This window comes from Schistocerca americana, chromosome X, assembly GCF_021461395.2.
Source record: "Schistocerca americana isolate TAMUIC-IGC-003095 chromosome X, iqSchAmer2.1, whole genome shotgun sequence".
Classification (NCBI taxonomy): domain Eukaryota; kingdom Metazoa; phylum Arthropoda; class Insecta; order Orthoptera; family Acrididae; genus Schistocerca; species Schistocerca americana.
The window spans coordinates 867,743,857-867,770,493 of NC_060130.1; the positions used below are offsets into that span (position 1 = coordinate 867,743,857).

General features: G+C 39.5%; 1 protein-coding gene across 1 annotated transcript in view; it reads left to right on the top strand.

Annotated features, from left to right (window-relative positions):
- Positions 1-26,637, top strand: part of LOC124555451 (coiled-coil domain-containing protein 77-like) — a 197,905-nt gene that overhangs the window by 47,635 nt on the left and 123,633 nt on the right. Inside the window, exon 2 of the mRNA XM_047129370.1 lies at positions 5,220-5,293. Within this exon, the coding sequence (XP_046985326.1) occupies positions 5,225-5,293 (69 nt within the window). The 5' untranslated portion in view covers positions 5,220-5,224. The remainder of the gene's footprint in view (positions 1-5,219; positions 5,294-26,637) is intronic.

A 26,637-nucleotide genomic window follows, 5' to 3' on the forward strand; every position in this document is an offset into this window, starting at 1 on the left:
AAAATTCCATGGATGCAACAATAACACAGTAGTGCACACATACAAAACATTCATCTGCCCAATAATGGAATATGCCTCTGCCCTCCTCACAGGAATGCACAAGCCAAGCTTAGAAAGACTATACAGAACTGAATGATACTTCATCAGAAGTATGCTAAAAGTACATGACAGAAAACATGACGATGAAGTGTATGAAGCAGCCGATCTAATATCAAACATCACTACTGACAAGGCTTGCCAAACTAAGAGTGAAATATGGCAGACAAATACTAACACACAAACCAGACATGAAATCACACATCTATTATCAACACTACACTGATACACTGCAAAGCCCAAATTCAAATTCACCCACCCCCACACCCTCCCACCCCCAAGAATCATCGGACACAACACTGCAACAAAATATGAAGGGCTTACTAACTATAAGCCCTAGATACTGATGACAAACAGCTTAACCCATCTACCTGGAAAGAACACAATCAACAATGAAGCCTAAACAGACAAAAAGAGAAAAAAGAAGGGGGAAAAAAGTTCCGCCAAGTCACCATACTACATGAGAATGTAGTGTATTGTATATCATACACATAACAACACAACAATTAAAAAATCAGAGACATGTAAAATAGACATAAGATTAGACATAACTTAATTTTATAAACAAAAGAATAAAGAAACAAAAGAAACTGTAATTAGCTGTATTTAACAAAAGTAAAAGAAACTGTAAACAAAAGAAAAGGCCAGGTAAATTGTAATTAATCATAATTAGAAATAAGCCAGATGTAAGTTACAATAAGAACCTGATCAAATAAAGGTCTCTCAGTGGTCCGCCCAATCTCTTCAAGACTGGGAATCGAAATGCTAAAAAAATTTTAAAAAATGTGTTGTCTGTAAAAACAATGCAGGAAATGAGGAGAAGGAATAACTCATGAGTTCCAAAATGCTTCTAGCATTTGGCTAACATAATGACTGTGTGTATGGAGTTAAAAAGGATGGGGTAAAATGACTAAGCAGCTTTTCGTAGGCCTCACATTTATGCAGTCAGTTTTAACCAGCCCTGTGGTGGTGTGAAGAGCAACTTCACTAGACAGTGGATAATTGGAAATGACTGACTTGTAGTGATGAATCACACTACATCCTGTATGAGTGTGATGGAAGGATTTGAGTTTGATGAATGCATGGAGAACATTACCTTCCATCATGTATAGTACAAACAGTGAAGTATGGAGGAGGTGATGTTACAATATGGGTGTGTTTTACGTAGTTTAAAATATTTTCCTCGTATTGTGCTTAAGAAAATACTAAATGCGGGAAGGATATGAACACATTTTACAGCATTATGTACTGTGTACTGTAGAGGAATAGTTCAGAGACAATGATTGCATGTTGTAAAGGGACATTCTCCTCCAGCATTAGTAGTTGATGGAAATGGAAATGAAGTCGCAGGCTTCTTGACAGAGCATAGGGGAACGATGCAGGAGACCCGCACTGCTGTACCAGGCCATGTCCTAATGGAGGTATTTTTGGTCGTTGCCTTCCTCCGACCATGATGGGGATGGATGGATGATGATGATGATGATGATGATGATGATGATGATGATGATGATGATATGATAACACAACAACACCCAGTCGTCTCTGGGCAGGTGAAAATCTCTGACCCTGCCAGGAATTGAACTCGGGACCCCGCGCTCGGGAATTGAGAACGCTACTTCAAGATCACGAGCTGCAGACGTAGTAGTTTATACAAAATTTTTTCGAATTTTGGAAAGGTCAATATTATAGCCGCTTTTCTGAAAAGTTTCATATAATTTTATACACAGTATGTTGCATTTCAAGCTAAAATATATGAAAAGGCGTTACTTTATTTTCATTGTTACAATCAACATGTGCTAGCTCTGAATATACAGTTAAATGTACATTTTACAAATGAATCTGGATTCATTTGTAAAATAATAATCTAAACTAATAGAAATTCATTTGTAAAGAAAAAATGTAAGCCCTTTGGAATATTGTTATTACTGCAGACTGAAGCAGTAGTAAGCGTGCCTTTCATGTAATTAGACATATTTTTGTGTTTTGGATGAACTATGTAATTTCGGCTTTGTTAACATGAAAATTGAAATACAGTGTGATATAGTAAAATGTGAGACAATAAATTATCATGAAAACAAAAATTCAGCAAATACAATCTTCAAAATTATCTAGATCAATTGAACCATGGCAACCTAAAATGTGAGAATTTCAGCTCCACGAATCAGATCGCTAGACATGAAGAACTGGAGCCAACTGTACGAGAAAAGATAAGTAAAAAGTTTATTGTAAATCTTACTCTTCTCGAATATTCTGAAAAGACTTCTCCATCAAGGACAGTAGCAACAACAAGAAAGGGAGGGATAGATTGCAATGTATCAGCATAACAATGCACCTCGTCATAAAGCAGCATGTGTGAGGCAATACTTCGTTGACAATAACAGTCCTGAGATGGACTTATCTGCCAAGGGTCATGACCTAAACCTAACGGAACACCTTTGGAATGAGCTAGAACAAAGACTTCATTCCAGGCCACAGCATCCAACATCACTATCTTCTTTTGTTTCGACTCTTGAGCAAGAATGGGCTGTCGTTCCTCCACAGATATTCATACACCTCACCTCATTGACAGCGTTCCCAGCAGAGTTCAAGCTGCCATAAAGGTAAAGGGTGGACGTACGGCATATTAATGTCCACTAATAGATGTCCAGATACTTTTGATCAGAGAGAGAGAGAGAGAGAGAGAGAGAGAGAGAGAGAGAGAGAGAGAGAGAGAGAGAGAGAGAGAGAGAGAGAGACTGACTGACTCTGTCTCTGTGACTGTTTTACAGATTTTTGGGAGTAATATAAAATGATTATTCTTTCTAATCATATTCACCTATATGTATTGTAATGAGGACAGCCCTAGTGTCAAATGCCCGCAACCTTATGATGACAATAACGACCTACACAGTCAGTGAAAACTGCGAACAGAAGAATGCCACAAGTAAAAGTGATATCTGCGGGCAAGATATGGTCGCAATTGAGGTCTCAGCTGAAGATCAGTTAACAGACAATGTGGTCATTGAAGTTTGCCTGATGGAAACATCCAGCCCTCTGGACCAATTCTTCTCTCCAAACTTCGATCACTGCATATGGGTTGAAAGCTAATGGACACAAAAAAACAAATTCTCCCATACTCCAATGAAAGGTGTGTTAGCAATTTATGTGGAGGAACTATGGCACTGATGTCAGGTAAAACCCATGCATCTTTAAGAGAAAACCTCAATTGTTAATAAGAGCTGCTATTGCCGTTCTGAAATCGAGAGGTATGGTGTATGAAAGGACATTTATATATTGGGCCAAAAATGTGTATTTGCTGATTCTGAATGTCCACAGTTGCAGGACAGTAAGGTTGTCAACCATTAACAGAAGATTCCATATTTTCTGGCATTGTGAAAACAGTGCAGAGGAGATGTAATATGTTGCTTCCATAATCAATGGACAGCCATAAAGCAACATTTAAATGTGCATGTCTCAGTATTCAAGTACCAGGCCACAAATCCAAAGGACCATGTTTCGATCCCAGTTGGTTGTATGATTTTTATATGACTAATAGAATCTTTCAACTCTGGCAACGATTTGACAGTGTGAAAAATTCCAAGTTTCACCATGATCTGGAGTCCACGTTAAACTGTAGGTCCCCTTATAAGTGGCTGGGTGAGTCAGTTCAAAGCTCAGAGGAAAGCAATGGCATATCACCCCTAACAGAATATACCATGTAAAGCTCTTAAACTAACTTTCAGATTGAGGACAATTTTACTTCAGAAGACAGACTACATGGCTTTTTTCAGGAAATTATATATGCTGTGACTGGACTGCACCTTCTTTTGTTAATCATTGCTAACCAATCCACCTATGTTTTGTAGGGTTGCTTGACAATATAATGGATTATGCTAGATGCCACAATGACATAGGCTAAGAATTTCTTTTCCTCTGTGGATTTTGTTGATTTGCCCAAGTATTCTCAATATTGGTAGTTCTAGATGGTAATGAAACAGTAACATCCACTGTCACATTATCTATTAAGTTGATGTGCGGTGATCTTGGTATGAAAAGTATAAAGTTCTTTGTTGGCCTTCAAAATTACTCTGCGCATCTGTTCTGATAAATGGGACAGTGATCTTGCAAATAAATGAGCTATTATTGATTAATAGTATAATTCACATTTCATGAACAGCTTCATATTAAGTATGTCACTCCAGCACATCCTTCCTCCTAATAATGTCACTGACCAGAAGCTCTGCTTCACCCTTCCTCAACTAACTATGTTTTTCTAATGTCTTTGACCACATTTGCAATTTTTGTGTAGTTTTTTGTATCTTTGGTAATACTGTTGAGCTACTAACTTTGTTGATATGCATCCTATTTGATTTAAAGACGCTGCCGCTGCCATATGTGTTTCCACTTAAGTAGTTGTCTTAACATATTCTAATTGTATGACGGTATGGTGGAAAAACCAATGTTAGGGCTGCTCTTTTATTTTACGTATGGGCTTCACGTCTGTAGTAGCAAACTATTAACACCTTTTGGCAGTAATATTGTGGTTATAACTTGCTGTATGTGTAACATTTTTTATGATGTAACTGAGACATGTATTTTCATATTTTTTCTAGTGTGTTGTATACATATGAAACTTCTGTAACAATGAATGAGGAATATGTGTACCACCATTAATGATATGTGTGATAATTAATATTTTTTATTACAGCAATTCCACTCTCTTCACATAGTCATTTTATTTTGCATTTCATGGTCATGTAATTAGGATTACATGAAGGTTTATTTTCTGTTTACTTTTATTGTTTCAATTTTTGTTTCTGTAATAATAGAAATGGTCCTCTAGATGTAATTTCACTTCCTAGATTCTTTGCACTTTCATTTCTTTGAATACTACTCAATTATCTCATCTTTCTGCTACAAAATTTCGAATTACTCCATCTGGGCCAATTTGTAGCAAATCTTTAATTTGTTGAGAGAGGGGACTTAGAAAGACAGCTTGCTTTTTATTATTGCTAAATCTTTGGACACTTAGAATAATTTAAAATGTTAAGTAAGGCATTATTTTGTTTTTCCATTTACAATGCATATTCTTTGCTTCAGTGTTCTCAATATGTTGAGTATTTCATTACAATTTTTTTTTTCAGAAGAAATGGGGAGCAAAGTGAAAAGTAATGGGTACTCAGTGGTACCCAGAATGTTGTCACACTGTGCTGAAAAGGTAAGACTTAAGGAATAATCTCGCTATTTAAATAACGAAATTCTGATTTTTTGTATAATACATACTGCTGAATACAGACGTTCAATATGGGGAATGTGTCCAATAAATAAGAGATACGTACTGCAATGCTATTAGACATAGATATGTTCTTTAAATGTGTCTACTATATAACAGATATAATTATAACTTCCTGACAGAAACAAGTGGAATTGAAATGGTGTGTGAAGCTGTACAAGCCAAGGATTTCCGTTCAAGGAATAGATGAGAGAGAATAGTTCCTTGCCCCGTGGTTAGTCTGCATTGTAGCAAGCCTGTATATTGAATCCTGATATATTGTGGCCTAGAGAATTATGTGCCAGACTATGAGAGCAGCACTGGTGTATTGTGGTCCACAATGAAATAGATGGAACAATTAATTACCAAGGCAAATAAGACGTTGCACTGTTTTTCAGAGAAATAATGCAAAAGAATTAGGAACAAAGATGCACTGGGTGCATTACACCCTCACTTGGTTGGGCTTTGCTGTTAAAGAAAGTGATATGGAAGTGTTAGGTGTCAGTGTTAGGTGTCATCTGCTTTGGTTCTATTCCTAATTCCTGGACCTTTCATCTGTGTCCATTCAGTATTACATTAGTTATTTGACCACTTTTCTCACTCCTTGTGAGACTTAATCAACTGCACATATGTTTCCCATTTTTTTCTTTGTCCACATAGAAAATTTTAATTTCTAGGACATGGTGAAGTTAGTTTAAGATTTACACCTGATTATGATGGGCACTAGTATGCTCTTCCCTTAGCTTGTTACTCACTTATATTTCTCTGTATTTCTCTAGGTTGCTCTTGAATTTTCAATTTTGGTTTTCATTTAATCTTTTCAATTCAGACTTTCTTCCTCTGGTGGCTGCATGGCTCCAGCAATCTCTCCTGAAGCTAAGACATATTACAACGTGGAGAGGCAGGACCTCATAATGTTCCCCTCCCTGGCTACGCCGTGGGAGGAACATAGGACTCAGAGACAACGTGAGAAATACTCCCTCCATTAATTGGGTTGTTCTATGACAGGCGGGGATTCCCTTTTGACTACAAAGCCATTGTTCATTGTTGAACACCTCAAGGATAAATTTGAGGAAGTGGCAGCAGTTTAAAAAATGAAAAGCAGCTCTTTTCAGCTTAAAATGGCCTACCCTGCTCAGTCACTGGCACTACTTGCCTGCAACAAGGTGGGTGATATTCATGTCACTATAACCCCACTTAAAAGTCTGAATATGGTACAGGGTACAATTTTTCACAGAGATTTTCATTTACAGACTGATGACAATTTGCATGCTAATTTGGAGCAACGAAGTGTGCATTTTGTCCATCATGTCCAGTGGAGACTGAAAGACAACAAAGTGGATACTGGAGCATTCATCTTGGCCTTTGAAGGTGGCTCATTGCCTGAGAAGGTCAAGGTATGGTGTATCACTGTGATGTCAAGCCATCTATTCCTCCTCCCCATGTGGTGCTACAAATCCATGTGATTTGAAGACATGTCTTTGCTGTGTCATCTGAACAAGACACAGCCAGGGCAAAAGCACCACAGGCACAAAGATGCGAGCTGGTGCCAGTACCATAGACTCGCCACTTGTGTGAGTTCCACCAGCACCACGAGCGATGCTGAGGATGAAGATATCAACTTCGCTTCGGCCAGTTGCTGGTCGAGTACAATCCGCCAACGACCGGATGACAATGAACAGAAGAAGTTGTCTTAGCAGTGTACTGCACTAGAAGCCATTTCACAAACTCACCAACTCGGCCTCCACAGCAGTGGTGATGTGGCCATTACAAAACTGGTGACAAGGGTTTACAAAAGTCTTAGTGTTGCAATGCCAAGCCCGTCTGTAGGAATTGTGATTGTCAGTTGCACACAAACGCTCCTTGTGCCCCTCCCTCCATCTGTGTCATTTGTGGGGAGCACAATCCCCCCACTTCACCAGACTGCACCATTTTCAAACTCTTAAAAAAATCCCTTGACCATTTCACTTATCAAAAGGCCAAGAAGAAACACAATAGTCTTCATCCTAGATATATGAAAGTGACACATGCTGCTGTTACAATGACATTATTCTCTTTAATGACTGTGATATTGATCTCTGTGTCTTCTACGTCTGGCTCTTGGGGCCGCCCGACTACATCCGCTCCCCTGGTGATTGGGGGTCCTTCTTGTACTGCTCACCCCACACACCTTTAGGAGTGTCAACTCCCTGTCTGCTGAGCCACAGGTTGCAGGTTGTAGGACTTCATGTTCCTCATCGGTCCCAGAACCTGGGACAGACAAACCCTCACAGAAGTCTAAATCATCTATGGACAAGTAGTAGTCCTCCTAAAGAGGGAAATTCTGATGGTCTCTGTGCTGCCAGACCCTGCTGGTTCCGCCTCTGTATCCGAGGCAGCGTTCCTGGAGGCCCATATGGTCCTAGATCCCTCTCCCCTCCCACACAACCTGACGATTTGTAACAGATGTTTATTGATGGTGTATCTTCACAACCAGTGGCACTCAGGCATGACCTGTCTCCTTTGTCTCTTTGTACCCCCACACAGTACTGATAGCATGATCCTCCAGTGGAACTGTAGCTCTTTTTTCTGCCACTTGGCTGAGTTATGACATCTGTTGTGTGCTTTCCCTGTTTTTTGCATCGCCCTCCAGAAAACTTGTTTCCCCCCTACCCTTCACAGCTATTGAGGCTATTTTGAGAATCACATTGACTATGAAAGAGCGCCACCCTCCATGAACCATGGACCTAGCTATTGGTGGGATGGCTTACATACCTCACAAGGGAGTTAGCACAAGTTGCGTTCGCAATTGCGGTTGAGATGTGATTTGTGTGAATATGTTTGAGGTGCTAATAACAAAAATGTATTAAACAAATGCCACTGTCATTTACACTGTAAGCTACAAATATGCCATTCCACTCACAGTGAACCATACCTTACATGATATTGTGAATTCAGTTACTGCAGTTATCATAAACAATGTTCCTGTAGTTATTTGCAGTGTATGCTGTGGTCAATACATGCTGCGCCATGCCGAAGGTCACTTGACGAAGTGTCTGATGTGACATCTAGTGGAACCTGACAGACACACAAGAGCGAGGAAACCAGTATAATAGTGATCCCTGCATGTGTTGCAACTTTGGCAGTTAATCCATCCATTTGTGGTGTTAACAATTTCATTGTGTGTCATGTAGTTCTCACTGTCAATGTAATCATTTGATAATGAATCTTGCAAATATAATAAGCATGACTGTTAGCCATTAAAAACACAAAAGAAGAGCTACATAAATCAGTAAAAGAGAGAAATGTAGCTGCATTCATAATCAGTGTGATAGATGAAACAGTGGCAACCAGTGGTAATAATACACATTATGAAAATACAGTAAACTATATTGAGGAATATGAATACACAGAAGAAGAGTTGTCTGATTTGAATAACGTATAAATGATTCAGAACCTGATAGTGACGAAGACTTATTACGAAGTGCTAGTAGCCAGTCGTCTGTTCATACTCCAAGTGTACCAAACAGAAAGAAGTAGGGTGATACATCTTTTGAAAAGGCAAAGGAGACAATTGCATTCCAGGAATCTGGGGAAAACCAAAAGGCTTGAATACAGCACAGAAACAATATTGTATGCTGCAAGACATACATCATCTATGATATTTACATCATGTGTTAGAGAAAGGGGAGGAAGGCAAACGCTCAAAACTTCACGTGTTTGACGATTATGTAGCTGAAAAATTAAGGTTGCAAGAATTGTTCTAGCCTCTAATGTTCACAATAGAGATATTCATGCTTGGGAGTTTGGAAAAGGCCTGAGAAATAGAACTGACTTGATTCACTTGTTCTGCCCATGAATGGGTTGAAAGGTTTGAATGGAGACATCATCTTACCTCATGGGTGATAGCAAAATGTGTAACCGCTAAAGTCTGGGACACAGATGGTGACGTGATTCAAAGGTGTGACAAGTTTTGCAAAGGTGTAATGTCCTTAATGAACACAATGGAATGTATACAGATTTATGATACTGATCTAGGTGGTGTATGAAATGAACTTCACTCATCACGAACTCTGCATTTCAAGGAAGTCAGTAAAAGGTTCAGTCCCGAATGAGAATGCAGCAACATATTCTTACACAATCCAACCCGTTACATCAGCAAGTGGATACATGTTTCCAAAGATGCAGGTAATTTACCAGGAACATAGTGGTCATTTTGGTGTGCAAGTAGTGAAACACATACTGAAACTGCAAAATCTGATTCAAGTTGCCTTGAAGTCTAGGTGATCACAAAACAAATCCTGATGCAATTCTTTCAAGATGTCTACATCCCATATGCAGTGAAGGAGTCTCTGGTTGATTTGCTTGGGATGTATCGTGACAGGACTCATATTGATGCTATCTGACTTCAAAACATGGTTTGTACAGTCAAGACCATCCCTTACATTCCACCAATTGATGTGCTATTCTTCTGACAGTTCAAGAAGGTGCTGAAGTGGATGAAAGAGCCCAGCATCCTTAACAACTACCAGTTCACACCATCGTCGAGGCATTCATTTTTGTTGCTGATGTGTATTCTACACAATCATTTCTGTTCTCCAATCTTCGTGGGCTTTGTTTAATACTCCTGGACTGTAGCTGGATCAGTGGTGGATACAGATAAACCTCAAGGAGAGGGCATTAAAGATATCTTGAGCTACCTTTACTTTTACTGTAATAAAAAATAATCAAGTCACATGCAACGTATAAGAAAGTTTTATTTTAGCTGATTATACATATATACAAGGCAATGCCATGTTATGATATAAAAAAGTTACAGTTGTGATTCTCTTCCTTAAATGATGAATTCGCTCCACATATTTCTAATATCACTACGCACAACATTGACTGAAGTCCTTGGTAATAGCCAATAATCACAGTTATTCACTTTTTATTACTTCCAAGTTATCGCTGCAATTGTAGCTTTCAAACAAACTACCTGGCAGCGACTCTGCTTCCCTTATATATGTGGCTCTGTTGTTTTGAGAGCATTCGCTACCATAATTTGCGCTTCCAGACTTTTATGGGGTGTGAACAAATACCTACTGTGAAAGCGACAAGCCAATATTTACCTTACAACATATTATATCAGGGCAAATTTCCAATGATGATGTCATCTTGCAATTTATGTGTGTGTGTAACTTTTATTGTCAATTCCATTCCTTTCTAGTGCATTCGAAAGAGGGCCTATATAGTAACAATGCGTTTTTAGGAATCACTAGGAGTCACTATTACCAGACATATACACATCAATAGTTTCCCATACCTAACTCGTATTATTACATATACTTGTGTATTTACAAGTAATACTCTTACATGCAAACCAAAACTTCGTTGCAATTCCGACTGCAACTCGTGCTGCTCCCTACTCAGTGATACAGATAGCTGTACCACCGGTGCAACCACAATGGAGGGGTATCTGTTGAGATGATGGACAAACATGTGGTTCCTGAAGAGGGGCAACAGCCTTTTTATTAGTTGCAAGATGATGGACTGATCTGACCTTGTAAAGTCAACCAAAATGGCCTTGCTGTGCTGGTACTGTGAGTGGCTGAAAGCAAGCGGAAACTACAGCCCTATTTTTTTCCGAGGGCATGTAGCAGTACTGTGTGGTTAAATAATGATGTTGTCCTCTTGGGTAAAATATTCTGGAGGTAAAACAGTCCCCCTTTTGGATCTTGAGATGGGGACTAGTCAGGAGAGTGTTGTCATCGGGTGAAACAAAACTGGTGTTCTACAGGTCAGAGTGTGCAGAGTCCTTAATCGCCCAGGTACGTTAGAAAATTGAAAAAGAAAAATAGACAGGCTGAAGTTAGCTTTAGTGGGAATTAGTGAAGTTCAGTGGTAGGAAGAACAAGACTAATGGTCAAGTGCATACAGGATTATAAATACAAAATCAGATAAGGGTAATGAATAATGAATAAGAAAATAGGAATGCACCTAAGCTATTATGAACAGCATAGTGAATACATTATCACAGTCAAGATAGACACAAAGCCAACAATCACCACAGTAGTACAAGTTTATAAGCCAATCAGCTGTGCAGATGATGAACAGATTGAAGAAATGTATGATGAGATAAAAGAAATCATCCATATTGTTCAGGGAGACAAAAATTTTATTGAGATGAGGACTGTAACCCGATAGTAGGGAAAGGTAGGGAAGGAAAAATTGTAGATGAACATGGACTGGGAGGAAGGAATGAAAGAGCAAGCCACCTGATGGAGTTGTCCACTGACCATAATTTAATTGTCGCTAAGACTTGGTTTAAGAATCATGGAAGAAGGTTTTATGCGTGCAAGAGACCTAGAGACACCAGAAGGTTTCAGATTGATTATATAACAGCAAGGCAGAGATTTTGGAACCAGATTTTAAACTGGTAGTCATTTCCAGGGCAGATGTGGACTCTGGCTACAATTTATTGGTTATGAACTGTAGATTAAAACTGAAGAAACTGAAAAAGGGTAGGAAATTAAGGAGATGGGACTTGTATAGGTTGAAAGAACCAGAGGTTGTTGAGAGTTTCATAGGGAGTATTAGGCAACAATTGACTGAAATGGGACAACAGAATACAGTAGAAGACAAATGGGTACCTTTGACAGATGAAATAGTGAAGGGAGCAGAGGATCAAATAGGTAGAAAGACAAGGCCTCGGATAACAAGGGTGATATTGAATTTAACTGATGAGAGGAGAAAATATAAAAATGTAGCAAATGAAATAGGCGAAGGAAATACAAACATCTAAGAAATGAAATTGACAGGCAGTACAAAACTGCCAAACAGTAATGACTAGAGGTCAAATGTAAGTCTATAGAAGCATGTATAACTAGGTGAAATATAGATGTCACCTATAGGAAAATTAAAAAGGCATTTGAAAAAAGAAAAGCGGGCAGTTATATGAATATCAAGAACTCTGATGGAATACCAGTACTAAGCAAAGAAGGGAAGCAGAAAGGTGTAACGTATATAAAAAGGGCTACACGAGGGAAAGAACTTGCAGGCAATATTATAGAAATGGAGGAGGTACTAGATGAAGATGAGATGGAACATAGGATACTCTGTGAAGAATTTGACAGCTTACTGTAAGATCTAAGCTGAAGCATGGGCCCTGGAGTAGACAAGCCAGCTATGACAAAACTATTCCTTATCATGTGCAAGATTTATCAGACAGTCAAAATACCCTCAGACTTCAAGAAGAATTCCAAAGAAAGCAGGTGCTGACAGGTGTGAATATTACCAAACTATCAGTTTAATAAGTCAAAGTTGCAAAATACTAACACAAATTTTTACAGAAGAATGGAAAAGATGGTAGAGCCAACCTTGGGGAAGATCAGTTTGGATTCCAGAGAGGCAATACTGAACCTATGTCTTGTCTTAGAAGATAGGTTATGGAAAGGAAAACCTACATTTATAGCATTTGTAGACAGAGAGAAAGCTTCTGACATTGTTGACTGGAATACTCTCTTTGAAATTCTGAAGGTAGCAGGGGTAAAATATAGGGAGTAAAAGGGTGTGTACAAGTTGTACAAAACAAGATGGCAGCTGTAAGTCAAGGGGCATGAAAGGGAACCAGTGGTTGAGAAGGGAGTTGTAGCCTATTGTTGATGTAATTCAGTTTGTACATTGGGCAAGCAATATAGCAAACAAAACAACAAATTGGAGTAGGAAATGAAGTTCAGGGGGAGAAATAAAACTTTTGAGGTTTGCTGATGATGTAATTCTGTCAAAGACAGCAAAGGACTTGAAAAAGCATGTCAACAGAAGGGAAAGTGTCTTGAAAGGAGGATGCAAGCTGAATATCAACAGAAGCAAAACAAAGACAATCAAATGTATTCAAATTAAATCAGGTGATGCTGAGGGAATTTAATTAGGAAATGAGACACTAAAACCAGATGATGAGTTTTGTTATTTGGGCAGCAAAATAACTGATAATGCCCAAAGTAGAGAGGATATAAAATGTAGAGTGGTAGTGCGAAAAAAAAAGTTTAACACTGAATATAGATTTAAGTGTTAGGAAGTCTTTTCAGAAAGTATTTATATGGAGTGTAGCCATGTATAGAAGTAAAACATGGATGATAAACAATTCAGACAAGAAGAGAAAAAGGCTAGGTGCGTAGATCATGTAACTAATGTGGAGGTACTGAATAGTATAGGGGAGAAAAGAAATTTGTGGCACAGTCTGACTAGAAGAAGGAGTTGGTTGATAGGACTCATTCTGAGATATCACGTGACCACAAATTTAGTATTGGAGGGAGATGTGGGGGGTAAAAATCTTTGAGGGAGACCAAGAGATAAGTACAGTAAGTAGATTCAGTAGGATGTAAGATGCAGTAGTTATTCGGAGTTGAAAAGGTGTGCGCACTCATATAGTAGCATGGAAAGCTGCATCAAACCAGTCTTGGGACTGAAGGCCACTACAACAACATGACAACATGCATGTGGTGTTTGCACATATCTCCTGAACTCTGCCTACATCAACCACATATGACTTTGGAGGCTGTGGCTGTTCATGTGAAGACATCTCTGGAATTTACCATCTGTAATGTGTATGGCCCTCTCGGCCATGAAGTGTCCCAGAACACGTCTGCATTATTTCCTTAACTCCCCCCACATTTCTAAATACTGAATAACTTCAACCCTTTGTGGGATGGAACTACAGCCACTGGCTGCAGTAAAGCTGTCACAAACTTGCTCGCAGAGCTTGATCTTTGTCTCTTGAATACTGGTTTTCCACACATTTCAGTGTGACATATGAGTCACGTTCGACCCTTGACCTGCCCATGATGACCTGCATGACAGTGATTATTTTCCAATTGTTTTGACCCTGTCTCAGCATCACTCACCTGGAAATCCACCTGGATGGTCTCTTTCCATAGCTGATCAGGATGCATTCACTACTTCCATTGCCCTCCGGACCTTGCCACACGGAAGGACTGGTGTGGTTGTCCAGAGCACAACTACAGCCATTCTGTCAGTAGCTGACTCTGCAATCCCCTCTTCATTGGGATCCCTCCATTGGAAGACAGTACCTTGGTGGATGCCCGATGTCACTGTGGACATTAGATGTTGCAGATGGGCTCTGCAATGCCATAAATGACATCTGTTGATGGATTGGATTAGATTAGATTAATTATTCATTCTATAGACCCATAAAAGAGGTAGTCCTCCTGGGTGTGGAACATGTAAGATAAACAAATTACAAAAATGTAATTAGAAAAACTTGAGTTTCATTAATTTTAGTGATCCTCAGTCAATAAACAGTAAAATTATGTACATGAATTAAAAACTTCTAATATTTACAGGTTTAGTACTTACATCTGCTTTCATTAAATCCATCATTCAGACATTTGCTAGTTTCTTGACTATTACAACCAAGTATTGTCAAAAAATAAAGTAAATTATTCATTTCAGTGATCCTCAGTTAAGAACAGTCAGATTATGTACAAGATTTAAAATTAAACTTCCATTGTTTACAGACTTAAGACTTACATCTGCTTTCCATACATTCATCATTCACACAGTAGGTAGTTACTTGGCTGTTACAACCAAGTATTGTCAAAAATTAAAGTATAATAAATTTTCATTAAAATGGTCTACTGCACTTGTTGAGAAACTCATGGATGGAATAGAAGGAGTTGGCTACCAAAAATTCTTTTAAATTATGTTTAAATTGTGCCCTGTCTGAAACTAAACTCTTAATGGTTGCTGGTAACTTATTGAAAATATGCGTTGCTGAATACTGGACTCCTTTCTGGGCAATAATAAGTAATTTTAAATCCTTATGTATATTGTTCTTATGTATTATTTACAACAAACTTCATTAAGGAATAAATATACTGAGAAGCTGTAGTTAATATGCCCAATTCTTTGAATAGGTTTCGACAAGACGTTCTTGGATTTACACTACTCATTACTCTTATTATACGCTTCTGTACTCTAAAATTTTTTTCTCTGTTTTTGGAGTTACCCCAAAATATGATACCATATGGCGTAATGGAGTGAAAATAAGAAATATGCTAGTTTTTTTATATTTATTTCTCCTATGTCTGACATCATTCGCATTGCAAACACAGACATGTTTAGGTGCTTTAGTAGTTCGTTAGTATGTTGCTCCCAACTGAATTTATTATCAAGTTGTAATCCCGAGAATTTTACACTCTCAACTTCTCCCTTTTCCATGTCATCATATTTTATACACAAACCAGAAGGAAATCTGTTGGAAGTTCTGAACTGCATATAGTGGGTCTTTTCAAAGTTTAATGACAGTGAATTGGCTATGAACCACTTATTAATGTCAGTAAAAATTTGATTAGCTGGCCTTTCTAAATTTATATTTGATTTCCTATTTATTGCAATGTTTGTATCATCTGCAAATAAGACAAAATTGGCATCTGGTAATGTAACAGATGACAGGTCATTAATATACACAAGAAACAGTGGTGGACCTAGTATGGAACCTTGGGGAACACCACATTTAATTTCCTCCAGTCGGATGATGTCTGATTTCCTACTGCTGAAGTGTTACGTAGTGACACCCTTTGTTTTCTATTAGTAATATATGACTGAAACCACTTTGCAGCACTACCAGTGACACCATAATATTTTAATTTACTTAAAAGAATGCTGTGATTCACACAGTCAAACGCCTTTGGCAGGTCACAGAATATACCAGTTGCCTCTAATTTGTTGTCCAATGAGTTAAGGACATTTTTGCTGTAAGTGTAAATAACTTTCTCAATATCAGAACCCTTAAGGAACCCAAACTGTGACTTTGACAGTATGTTATTTTCACTAAGGTGCTGAAGTAGACGCTTGAACATAACGTTTTCAAACATCTTTGAAAAAGCAGGCAAAAGTGAGATTGGTCGGTAATTTGATGGGATTTCTTTATCCCCTTTCTTGTGGAGAGGTATAACTTCAGCATATTTAAGCCAGTCCGGGAATGTTCCTGTGACAAGTGATTGATTACACAAATAACTTAAGATATGACTAAGCTCACATGAACACTCTTTTATTAACTTTGTTGGTATGTTATCATAAACACTAGAATGCTTTGATTTCAAAGACTTTATGATGGATTCTATTTCTTTGGGTGAAGTAAGTGTCAATTCCATTTTACTGAGATTGCTTGTGTGCACTGGTCTCAGATATTCCATTGCATTATTTACTGAACCTGACAACCCCATGCTATCAGTAACAGAGACAAAATACTTGTTTAAATAGTTTGCAACACAACATGCATTTGTTACCAGGGTTTCATTTATTTTTAGAGCTATTTGTTCTTCATTTCTGCTCCTACCTGTCTCTGACTTAACTATATCCCATATTGTTTTTATTTTATTGCTGGATGTATTTATCTTCTTCTCATAATGCAGGTGTTTAGATTTCTGGATAACCTTCTTCAGTATTTTGCAGTAATTTTTGTAATGAACTATAATGCTAGTATCAGAGGTGTCCCTATGTATCAGATAGAGTTTCCTTTTTGTCTCACATAGTATCTTTATCCCTTGTGTGATCCATGGTTTCTTATTAGACTTCTGCTTAATCTGAGTTACCTTCAGGGGAAAACAATTTTCAAATAAGGTGCTAACTTTATTAATGAATGTTTTGTATTTTCCATTTGTGTCTTGGATGCTGTAAACATCCATCCAATTACTTTCTTTGAGCAATCTCCTTCTCCGTTCTTGGCTGTTTTATTAGTCTTCTGTGTTCAGTTCTGATAGATGTTTTACCCTGACAATTTTCAAAATTTAATGTTAGGTGTTGCATGTCATGGTCAGATAGACCATTTACTACTGGTTTTGTAATGTGGCTTAGTTGCCTAGAATTGTCTATAAATATATTATCAATGGCAGTCTTAGAACATTTGTATACCCTAGTTGGAAAATTTACAGTAGAAATTAAATTGAATGACAATGTAACTGACTTCCGTAACTGTTCACTGACAGTGTTTTTGAGGACATCTATATTAAAATCACCAGCAACCACTAGTTCTTTGTTTTTTAAATTTTAAATGAGATAATAAATCTTCAAGACAATTTATAAACAGGTTGAAATTTCCTGAAGGTGCTCTGTATATGGCTACCATTATAAAGGACCTATTATGAAATTCTATCTCTATTGCACATGCTTCCTAAGTGCCGCTCTAAGCAAAATTTATTAATGTCAATATTCTTAAATTTAAAACTGTTTTTAACAAATGTGACAACTACTCCTTTCTCCATCTTTTCTCTACAGAAGTAGGAAACAACTCTTGGATTTCTGTGCCAGTATGGGCTTAGTAATCACAAACTCCTTTTTTAAACATAAGAACATTCACCGGTATACTTGGGAAGGCAGGGGAACCAGATCTGTCATTGACTATATAATAACAGATCAGGAATTCAGGAAGGCTGTGAGGTACACACGTGTATTCAGGGGATTCTTTGATGACACTGATCATTATTTAATCTGCAGTGAAATTGGGATTGTGAGGCCGAAAGTGCAGGAGGTCAGGTCCATATGTAGGAGGATAAGAGTGGAGAAACTTCAGGATAAGGAAATCTGGCACAAGTACATAACAGCGATCTCAGAAAGGTACCAGTTAGTTGAATGTAGCCAATTACAGTCATTGGAAAAGGAATGGACAAGGTACGGGGACACAGTACTAGAAGTGGCTAAAGAATGTCTTGGAACAGTAGTGTGTAAAAGTAGGATGAAGGAAACAGCTTGGTGGAATGACACAGTCAAGGCAGCCTGTAAAAGGAAAAAGAAGGCGTATCAAAAATGGCTGCATACTAGAACTCAGGTAGACAGAGAAAGTTATGTTGAAGAAAGACACAAAGCCAAACAGATAATTGCAGCATCCAAGAATAAATCTTGGGAAGACTTTGGAAACAGGCTGGAGACTATGGGTCAAGCTGCTGGAAAACCATTCTGGAGTGTAATTAGCAGTCTTCGGAAGGGAGGTAAGAAGGAAATGACAAGTATTTTGGACAGGTCAAGAAAACTGCTGGTGAATCCTGTTGATGCCTTGGGCAGATGGAGGGAATATTTTGAAGAGTTGCTCAATATAGGTGAAAATATGATCAGCAATGTTTCAGATTTCGAGGTAGAATGGGATAGGAATGATGATGGAAATAGGATCACATTTGAGGAAGTGGAGAAAATGGTCAATAGATTGCAGTGCAATAAAGCAGCTGGGGTGGATGAAATTAAGTTGGAACTCATCAAATACAGTGGAATGTCAGGTCTTAAATGGCTACACAGGATAATTGAAATGGCGTGGGAGTTGGGACAGGTTCTATCAGACTGGACAAAAGCAGTAATCACACCAATCTTTAAACATGGAAACAGAAAAGATTGTAACAACTACAGAGGTATCTCTTTAATCAGCATTGTGGGTAAAATCTTCTCAGGTATTGTTGAAAGGAAAGTGCGAGTATTAGTTGAGGACCAATTGGATGAAAATCAGTGTGGGTTTAGGCCTCTTAGAGGTTGTCAGGACCAGATCTTTAGCTTACGGCAAATAATGGAGAAGTGTTACGAGTGGAACAGGGAATTGTATCTATGCTTTATAGATCTAGAAAAGGCATATGACCGGGTTCCTAGGAGGAAGTTATTGTCTGTTCTACGAGATTATGGAATAGGAGGCAAACTTTTGCAAGCAATTAAAGGTCTTTCCATGGATAGTCAGGCAGCAGTTAGAGTTGACGGTAAATTGAGTTCATGGTTCAGAGTAGTTTCAGGGGTAAGACAAGGCTGCAACCTGTCTCCACTGTTGTTCGTATTATTTATGGATCATATGTTGAAAACAATAGACTGGCTGGGTGAGATCAAGATATGTGAACACAAAATAAGCAGTCTTGCATATGCCGATGACTTAGTTGTGATGGCAGATTCGATTGAAAGTTTGCAAAGTAATATTTCAGAGCTAGATCAGAAATGTAAGGACTATGGTATGAAGATTAACATCTCCAAAATGAAAGTAATGTCAGTGGGAAAGAGATATAAACAGACTGAGTGCCAAATAGGAGGAACAAAGTTAGAACAGGTGGACGGTTTCAAGTACTTAGGATGCATATTCTCTCAGGATGGCAACATAGTGAAAGAACTGGAAGCGAGGTGTAGCAAAGCTAATGCAGTGAGCGCTCAGCTACGATCTACTCTCTTCTGCAAGAAGGAAGTCAGTACCAAGACTAAGTTATCTGTGCACCGTTCAATCTTTCGACCAACTTTGTTGTATGGGAGCGAAAGCTGGGTGGATTCAGGTTACCTTATCAACAAGGTTGAGGTTACGGATATGGAAGTAGCTAGGATAATTGCAGGTACTAGTAGATGGGAACAATGGCAGGAGGGTGTCCACAATGAGGAAATCAAAGAAAAACTGTGAATGAACTCTATAGATGTAGCAGTCAGGGCGAACAGGCTTAGATGGTGGGGTCATGTTACACGCGTGGGAGAAGCAAGGTTACCCAAGAGACTCATGGGTTCAGCAGTAGAGGGTAGGAGGAATCGGGGCAGACCAAGGAGAAGGTACCTGGATTTGGTCAAGAATGATTTTGAAGTAATAGGTTTAACACCCCCCATGAACCATGGACCTTGCCGTTGGTGGGGAGGCTTGCGTGCCTCAACGATACAGATAGCCGTACCGTAGGTGCAACCACAACGGAGGGGTATCTGTTGAGAGGCCAGACAAACGTGTGGTTCCTGAAGAGGGGCAGCAGTCTTTTCGGTAGTTGCAGGGGCAACAGTCTGGATGATTGACTGATCTGGCCTTGTAACATTAACCAAAACGGCCTTGCTGTTGTGGTACTGTGAACGGCTGAAAGCAAGGGGAAACTACAGCCGTAATTTTTCCCGAGGGCATGCAGCTTTACTGTATGGTTAAATGATGATGGCGTCCTCTTGGGTAAAATTTCCGGAGGTAAAATAGTCCCCCATTCGGATCTCCGGGCGGGGACTACTCAAGAGGACGTCGTTATCAGGAGAAAGAAAACTGGCATTCTGCGGATCGGAGTGTGGAATGTCAGATCCCTTAATCGGGCAGGTAGGTTAGAAAATTTAAAAAGGGAAATGGATAGGTTAAAGTTAGATATAGTGGGAATTAGTGAAGTTCGGTGGCAGGAGGAACAAGACTTTTGGTCAGGTGAATACAGGGTTATAAATACAAAATCAAATAGGGGTAATGCAGGAGTAGGTTTAATAATGAATAAAAAAATAGGAGTGCGGGTAAGCTACTACAAACAGCATAGTGAACGTATTATAGTGGCCAAGATAGACACGAAGCCCATGCCTACTACAGTAGTACAAGTTTATATGCCAACTAGCTCTGCAGATGACGAAGAAATTGAAGAAATGTATGATGAGATAAAAGAAATTATTCAGATAGTGAAGGGAGATGAAAATTTAATAGTCATGGGTGACTGGAATTCGACAATAGGAAAAGGGAGAGAAGGAAACATAGTAGGTGAATATTGATTGGGGCTAAGAAATGAAAGAGGAAGCCGTCTGTTAGAATTTTGCACAGAGCATAACTTAATCATAGCTAACACCTGGTTCAAGAATCGTAAAAGAAGGTTGTATACATGGAACAACCCTGGAGATACTAAAAGGTATCAGATAGATTATATAATGGTAAGACAGAGATTTAAGAACCAGGTTTTAAATTGTAGGACATTTCCAGGGGCAGATGTCGACTCTGACCACAATCTGTTGGTTATGAACTGTAGATTAAAATAGAAGAAATTGCAAAAAGGTGGGAATTTAAGGAGATGAGACCTGGATAAACTGACTAAACCAGAGGTTGTACAGAGTTTCAGAGACAGCATACGGGAACAATTGACAGGAATGGGGGAAAGAAATACAGTAGAAGAAGAATGGGTAGCTCTGAGGGATGAAGTAGTGAAGGCAGCAGAGGATCAAGTAGGTAAAAAGACGAGGGCTAGTAGAAATCCTTGGGTAACAGAAGAAATATTGAATTTAATTGATGAAAGGAGAAAATATAAAAATGCAGTAAATGGAGCAGGCAAAAAGGAATACAAACGTCTCAAAAATAAGATCGACAGGAAGTGCAAAATGGCTAAACAGGCATGTCTAGAGGAGAAACGTAAGGATGTAGAGGCTTATCTCACTAGGGGTAAGATAAATACAGCCTACAGTAAAATTAAAGAGACCTTTGGAGAAAACAGAGCCACTTGTATGAATATCAAGAGCTCAGATGGAAACCCAGTTCTAAGCAAAGAGGGGATAGCAGAAAAATGGAAGGAGTATATAGAGGGTCTATACAAGGGCGATGTAGTTGAGGACAATATTATGGAAATGGGAGAGGATGTAGATGAAGATGAAATCGGAGATACGATACTGCGTGAAGAGTTTGACAGAGCACTGAAAGACCTGAGTCGAAACAAGGCCCCGGGAGTAGACAACATTCCATTAGAACTACTAACGGCCTTGGGAGAGCCAGTCCTGACAAAACTCTACCATCTGGTGAGCAAGATGTACAAGACAGGCGAAATACTCTCAGACTTCAAGAAGAATATAATAATTCCAATCCCAAAGAAAGCAGGTATTGACAGATGTGAAAATTACCGAACTATCAGTTTAATAAGTCACAGCTGCAAAATACTAACACGAATTATTTACAGACGATTGGAAAAACTGGTAGAAGCCGACCTCGGGGAAGGTCGGTTTGGATTCCGTAGAAATGTTGGAACACGTGACGCAATACTGACCTTACGACTTATCTTAGAAGAAAGATTAAGGAAAGGCAAACCTACGTTTCTAGCATTTGTAGACTTAGAGAAAGCTTTTGACAGTGTTGACTGGAATACTCTCTTTCAAATTCTATAGGTGGCAGGGGTAAAATACAGGGAGCGAAACGCTATTTACAATTTGTACAGAAACCAGATGGCAGTTATAAGAGTCGAGGGGCATGAAAGGGAAGCAGTGGTTGGGAAGGGAGTGAGACAGGGTTGTAGCCTCTCCCCGATGTTATTCAATCTGTATATTGAGCAAGCAGTAAAGGAAACAAAAGAAAAATTTGGAGTAGGTATTAAAATCCATGGAGAAGAAATAAAAACTTTGAGGTTCGCCGATGACATTGTAATTCTGTCAGAGACAGCAAAGGACTTGGAAGAGCTGTTGAATGGAATGGACAGTGTCTTGAAAGGAGGATATAAGATGAACATCAACAAAAGCAAAACGAGAATAATGGAATGTAGTCGAATTAAGTCGGGTGATGCTGAGGGAATTAGATTAGGAAATGAGACACTTAATGTAGTAAAGGAGTTTTGCTATTTGGGGAGCAAAATAACTGATGATGCTCAAAGTAGAGAGGATATAAAATGTAGATTGGCAATGGCAAGGAAAGCGTTTCTGAAGAAGAGAAATTTGTTAACATCGAGTATAGATTTAAGTGTCAGGAAGTCGTTTCTGAAAGTATTTGTATGGAGTGTAGCCATGTATGGAAGTGAAACGTGGACAATAAATAGTTTGGACAAGAAGAGAATAGAAGCTTTCGAAATGTGGTGCTACAGAAGAATGTTGAAGATTAGGTGGGTTGATCACGTGACTAATGAGGAGGTATTGAATAGGATTGGGGAGAAGAGAAGTTTGTGGCACAACTTGACTAGAACAAGGGATTGGTTGGTAGGACATGTCCTGAGGCATCAAGGGATCACAAATTTAGCATTGGAGGGCAGCGTGGAGGGTAAAAATCGTAGAGGGAGACCAAGACATGAATACACTAAGCAGATTGAGAAGGATGTAGGTTGCAGTAGGTACTGGGTGATGAAGGAGCTTGCACAGGATAGATTAGCATGGAGAGCTGCATGAAACCAGTCTCAGGACTGAGGACTACAATAACAACAACAACAGGTTTAACATCAGAAGAGGCACCAATGTTAGCACTGAATAGGGGATCATGGAGGAATTTTATAAGGGGGCTATGCTCCAGTCTGAACGCTGAAAGGTATAATCAGTCTTAAATGATGATGATGATGAGTAGGAAGCTAACTTAAATTCTGCAAGGTTCAACATATCTATACCAGTGGTCACATGATGTTCAGAAAGGCAGATTATAACAACTGGGTTCGATGACTCTAATTCATCAATACACATAAGTAGTTCATTAATTTTACTTCTAAGCCCTCGAATATTTTGATGCACTAAAGATAGTTGGCATTTCACATTTACCGAGATGAAATCAGGTGGAAATAAAATTTCTGCTGATTGCTGTAAATTTTTAACCAACAGCTGTGTTCGCTGATCCAATGTGCCAGGATTATGCTGTTTGATTTCTTTATCAAACTGAAGGTTTGTTTCAATCTTTACTTCTCTCAGAACTTGACTTCGTTCTGTCCTACCTATCCTAAAAAAGGTGCTGCTTCAAAACCTATGACCACTGGTATATTACCACTCACGGAAGTGCCTCCCCCCCCCCCCTCTTACATTTCCTGCTATTAGCCTAGCCAGTTTACCCTTCCCTTTCCTGTTGAGGTGTAGGCCATGTCTAGTATAATCCCACCTACTGAGAGAATCAAGCGGAACCAAACAAATATGTGACCCCTCACCCGACCCAAGCAGCCGTTCCAACTCCAAATTAACTCTCCCGACAGAAGAGTTTAAATGAGGTCGGTCATGGCGTCTCAGAACAGACACAAACTCAACACTCGTATGTCTCGTTGCTGATGCAATCTTTGCCAGGTCACACACTATATTGTACCCAAGATCTCTGTCAATACTACTACCCGGCCCACCCTGAATAACCACGGTGTCTTCCTTGGTAAAATCTTTACAGAGTGAACCTAAATCCTCTGTCACCTGACCCAAACCAGCACTTGGTTTAAAAAAAAATTGTGGCCTGGTATTCTGATCCTAACTGGTCCTGCAAAAGTTGGCCTACTCCTCTGGCATGTGAACTACCTAACAACAAAATTTTCTTTCTCTTTGCTGACTTACCTACATTCTTATTCAATTTTCTACTGAAAGTTTGTTGGGCCCTCTCTCTGAGGCACATCATCTTCTAAATGAAGCAACAGGTCACACTTATTCTTCACATTCACCACAAAGCTGTCTGACAAAGTTCTAGGTCTGTTACTCCTGTTACCTGTTGCCACTTCCCACCTCTCTTTACCATTCTCCCTCCTCAACCTGTTCAGATCTTCCCTAGCCTGCTCTAACTGTGCCTGAAGGGCAGCAATGTTCCCCTCCTATTCCACTATTTTCCTATCTCTACAGCATATCCTACAGAACCACTGATGAGTCGGATCCACTTCCCTATTTCCCAGGCCGCTACAGTCACCCCAATGGAAAAAATTGCTGCACCCATCACACCAAACCCGGAGCTAACAATTCTACGGCACGTCAGGCACTTTTCACTCATGGTAAAAATCTTACTTTAGCGAGAATAAGTCATTAAATTACAGAAAAACAAGAAAACACATTTACGAAAGGTTAGGTCTAGTCTCAATCGTATGTAAACAAACTTACTTTAGTGACAATAAGTTAGATTACCGAAAAGCAGAAGGAAAACACGCTTGCCTTTAAACAGATCTGTGCCCATATCCACCACCTCATGAAATGACAGAAACAAGAATACTGAGAGCAGTATGTTGCTACCAGTGGACCATATACCCCCCCTTTCACAGGTTAGGGTGAAGATTCAATGCCTCTATGGATACCAGTACCCTGTATAATACTCTGTCCAGTGAGTGGGAGTTCATCAGTGCCATAGCCTTTAGCCCTGATATGGCTTCAGAGCCCAACCGCATCCACAGCTAAATAATCATCCACCTACTAGTAGATTGCCGACATCACATTGTTGCCATTTTCAACTGTATCTGGAGTGATGATGTTCACCGTCTCAGTGGCGTGAAAACATGATCGTCCCAGTACTGAAACAGGGTGAACAACCCCTGGAAATGTGGACAATAATCACTCAATTAGCCTCACTAATTTCTGTGTGTAGAGAGCCAACGGCTGTATTGGCGCCTTTAGTCTCGGGGCCTTTTGGCTCCGTCCCAGGGTGGTTTACGCCAAGGCTGTTCTACTACTGAAATTTTGATCTGCCTAGAAGAGTCTGCGATTCAGTCAGCTTTTTCCTGGCATCAGCATCTTATTGCTCTCTTCTTTGACTTCCATAGGGCATACAACACCACATGGCATTACTGTATCCTTGTTACCCTCCACGAGCAGTCTCAAGGGCCAACTTGTGAAAGCAGTCTCAAGGGCCAACTTGTGATTTTTGTTTGGAACTTCTTGTCTCACAGTACTTTCTGGGTTCAGGTTGATGCTTTGCACAGTCCTTCCCATGTAGAAGAAAATGGGGTCCCACAGGGTTCTGTATTGACCGTGCCCCTTTTTCTAGTGGCTATCAATGACCTGACTGCAGCTTGGGGTCTACAGTCTCACCGTCCCTGTATGCTGACATCTTTTGTGTCTACTACTGCTCCTCAACTGTGGGTGTTGCTGAACACCGACTGCAGAGTGCCATACAAAAGGTGCAGTCTCAGCCACGGCTTCCAGTTTTCTGCTACCAAGACATACGTCATGCACTTCGTCGCTGATGTACTGTTCATCCCCAACAAGAACTCTACTTTGATGAGCGAATGTTCTGTGTGGTAGAATCTTATCATTTTTTTAGTATTGGTTTTTGATACCTGGTTGATGTGGCTTCCCCATCTTTGCTAACTTAACTGAATGTGGTGGCCACAGTGTAATACTCTTCCTTGTCTCAGTAACACCACCTGGGGTGCAGATTGCTCTACACTCTTGTGGCTCTACAAAGCTCTGATCCTGTCACTTCTTAATCTTGGGAGCCTGGCATACGGCTTAGTATTGCCTTCAGCACTGCAGATGCTGGACCTGATATACCATTGTGAGGTCCAACTTGCGACTGGCGCCTTTCGGACCAGTCCTGTGAACAGCCTACTCACAGAGTCTCTCTCGTAAAGATCAGATGCTAACAACTGCTGCTCAACAATGGAATACATATTCGCTGCTCACCTGAACATCTGAACTACTGAGTACATTTTCCTTGTAGAGAAATCTACCTCCCACAACAGAGGCCAAAATCTGCAGTCACTATTGCAGTGCACATACAGTCTCTGCTTTGAAATCCAGCTTTGCTGACTGTCATCTCTTGTCAGGGAGAAATCGCGTGCACTCCCATGGTGGTATCCCGTCCGCTGATATGCCTTGACCCATGCTTTGAACCAAAGGACTTAATAGACCCTCTGGTTATTTGCCATCTGTTTTTGCACATCCTTGACACATTTCCAGGTGGTATACAC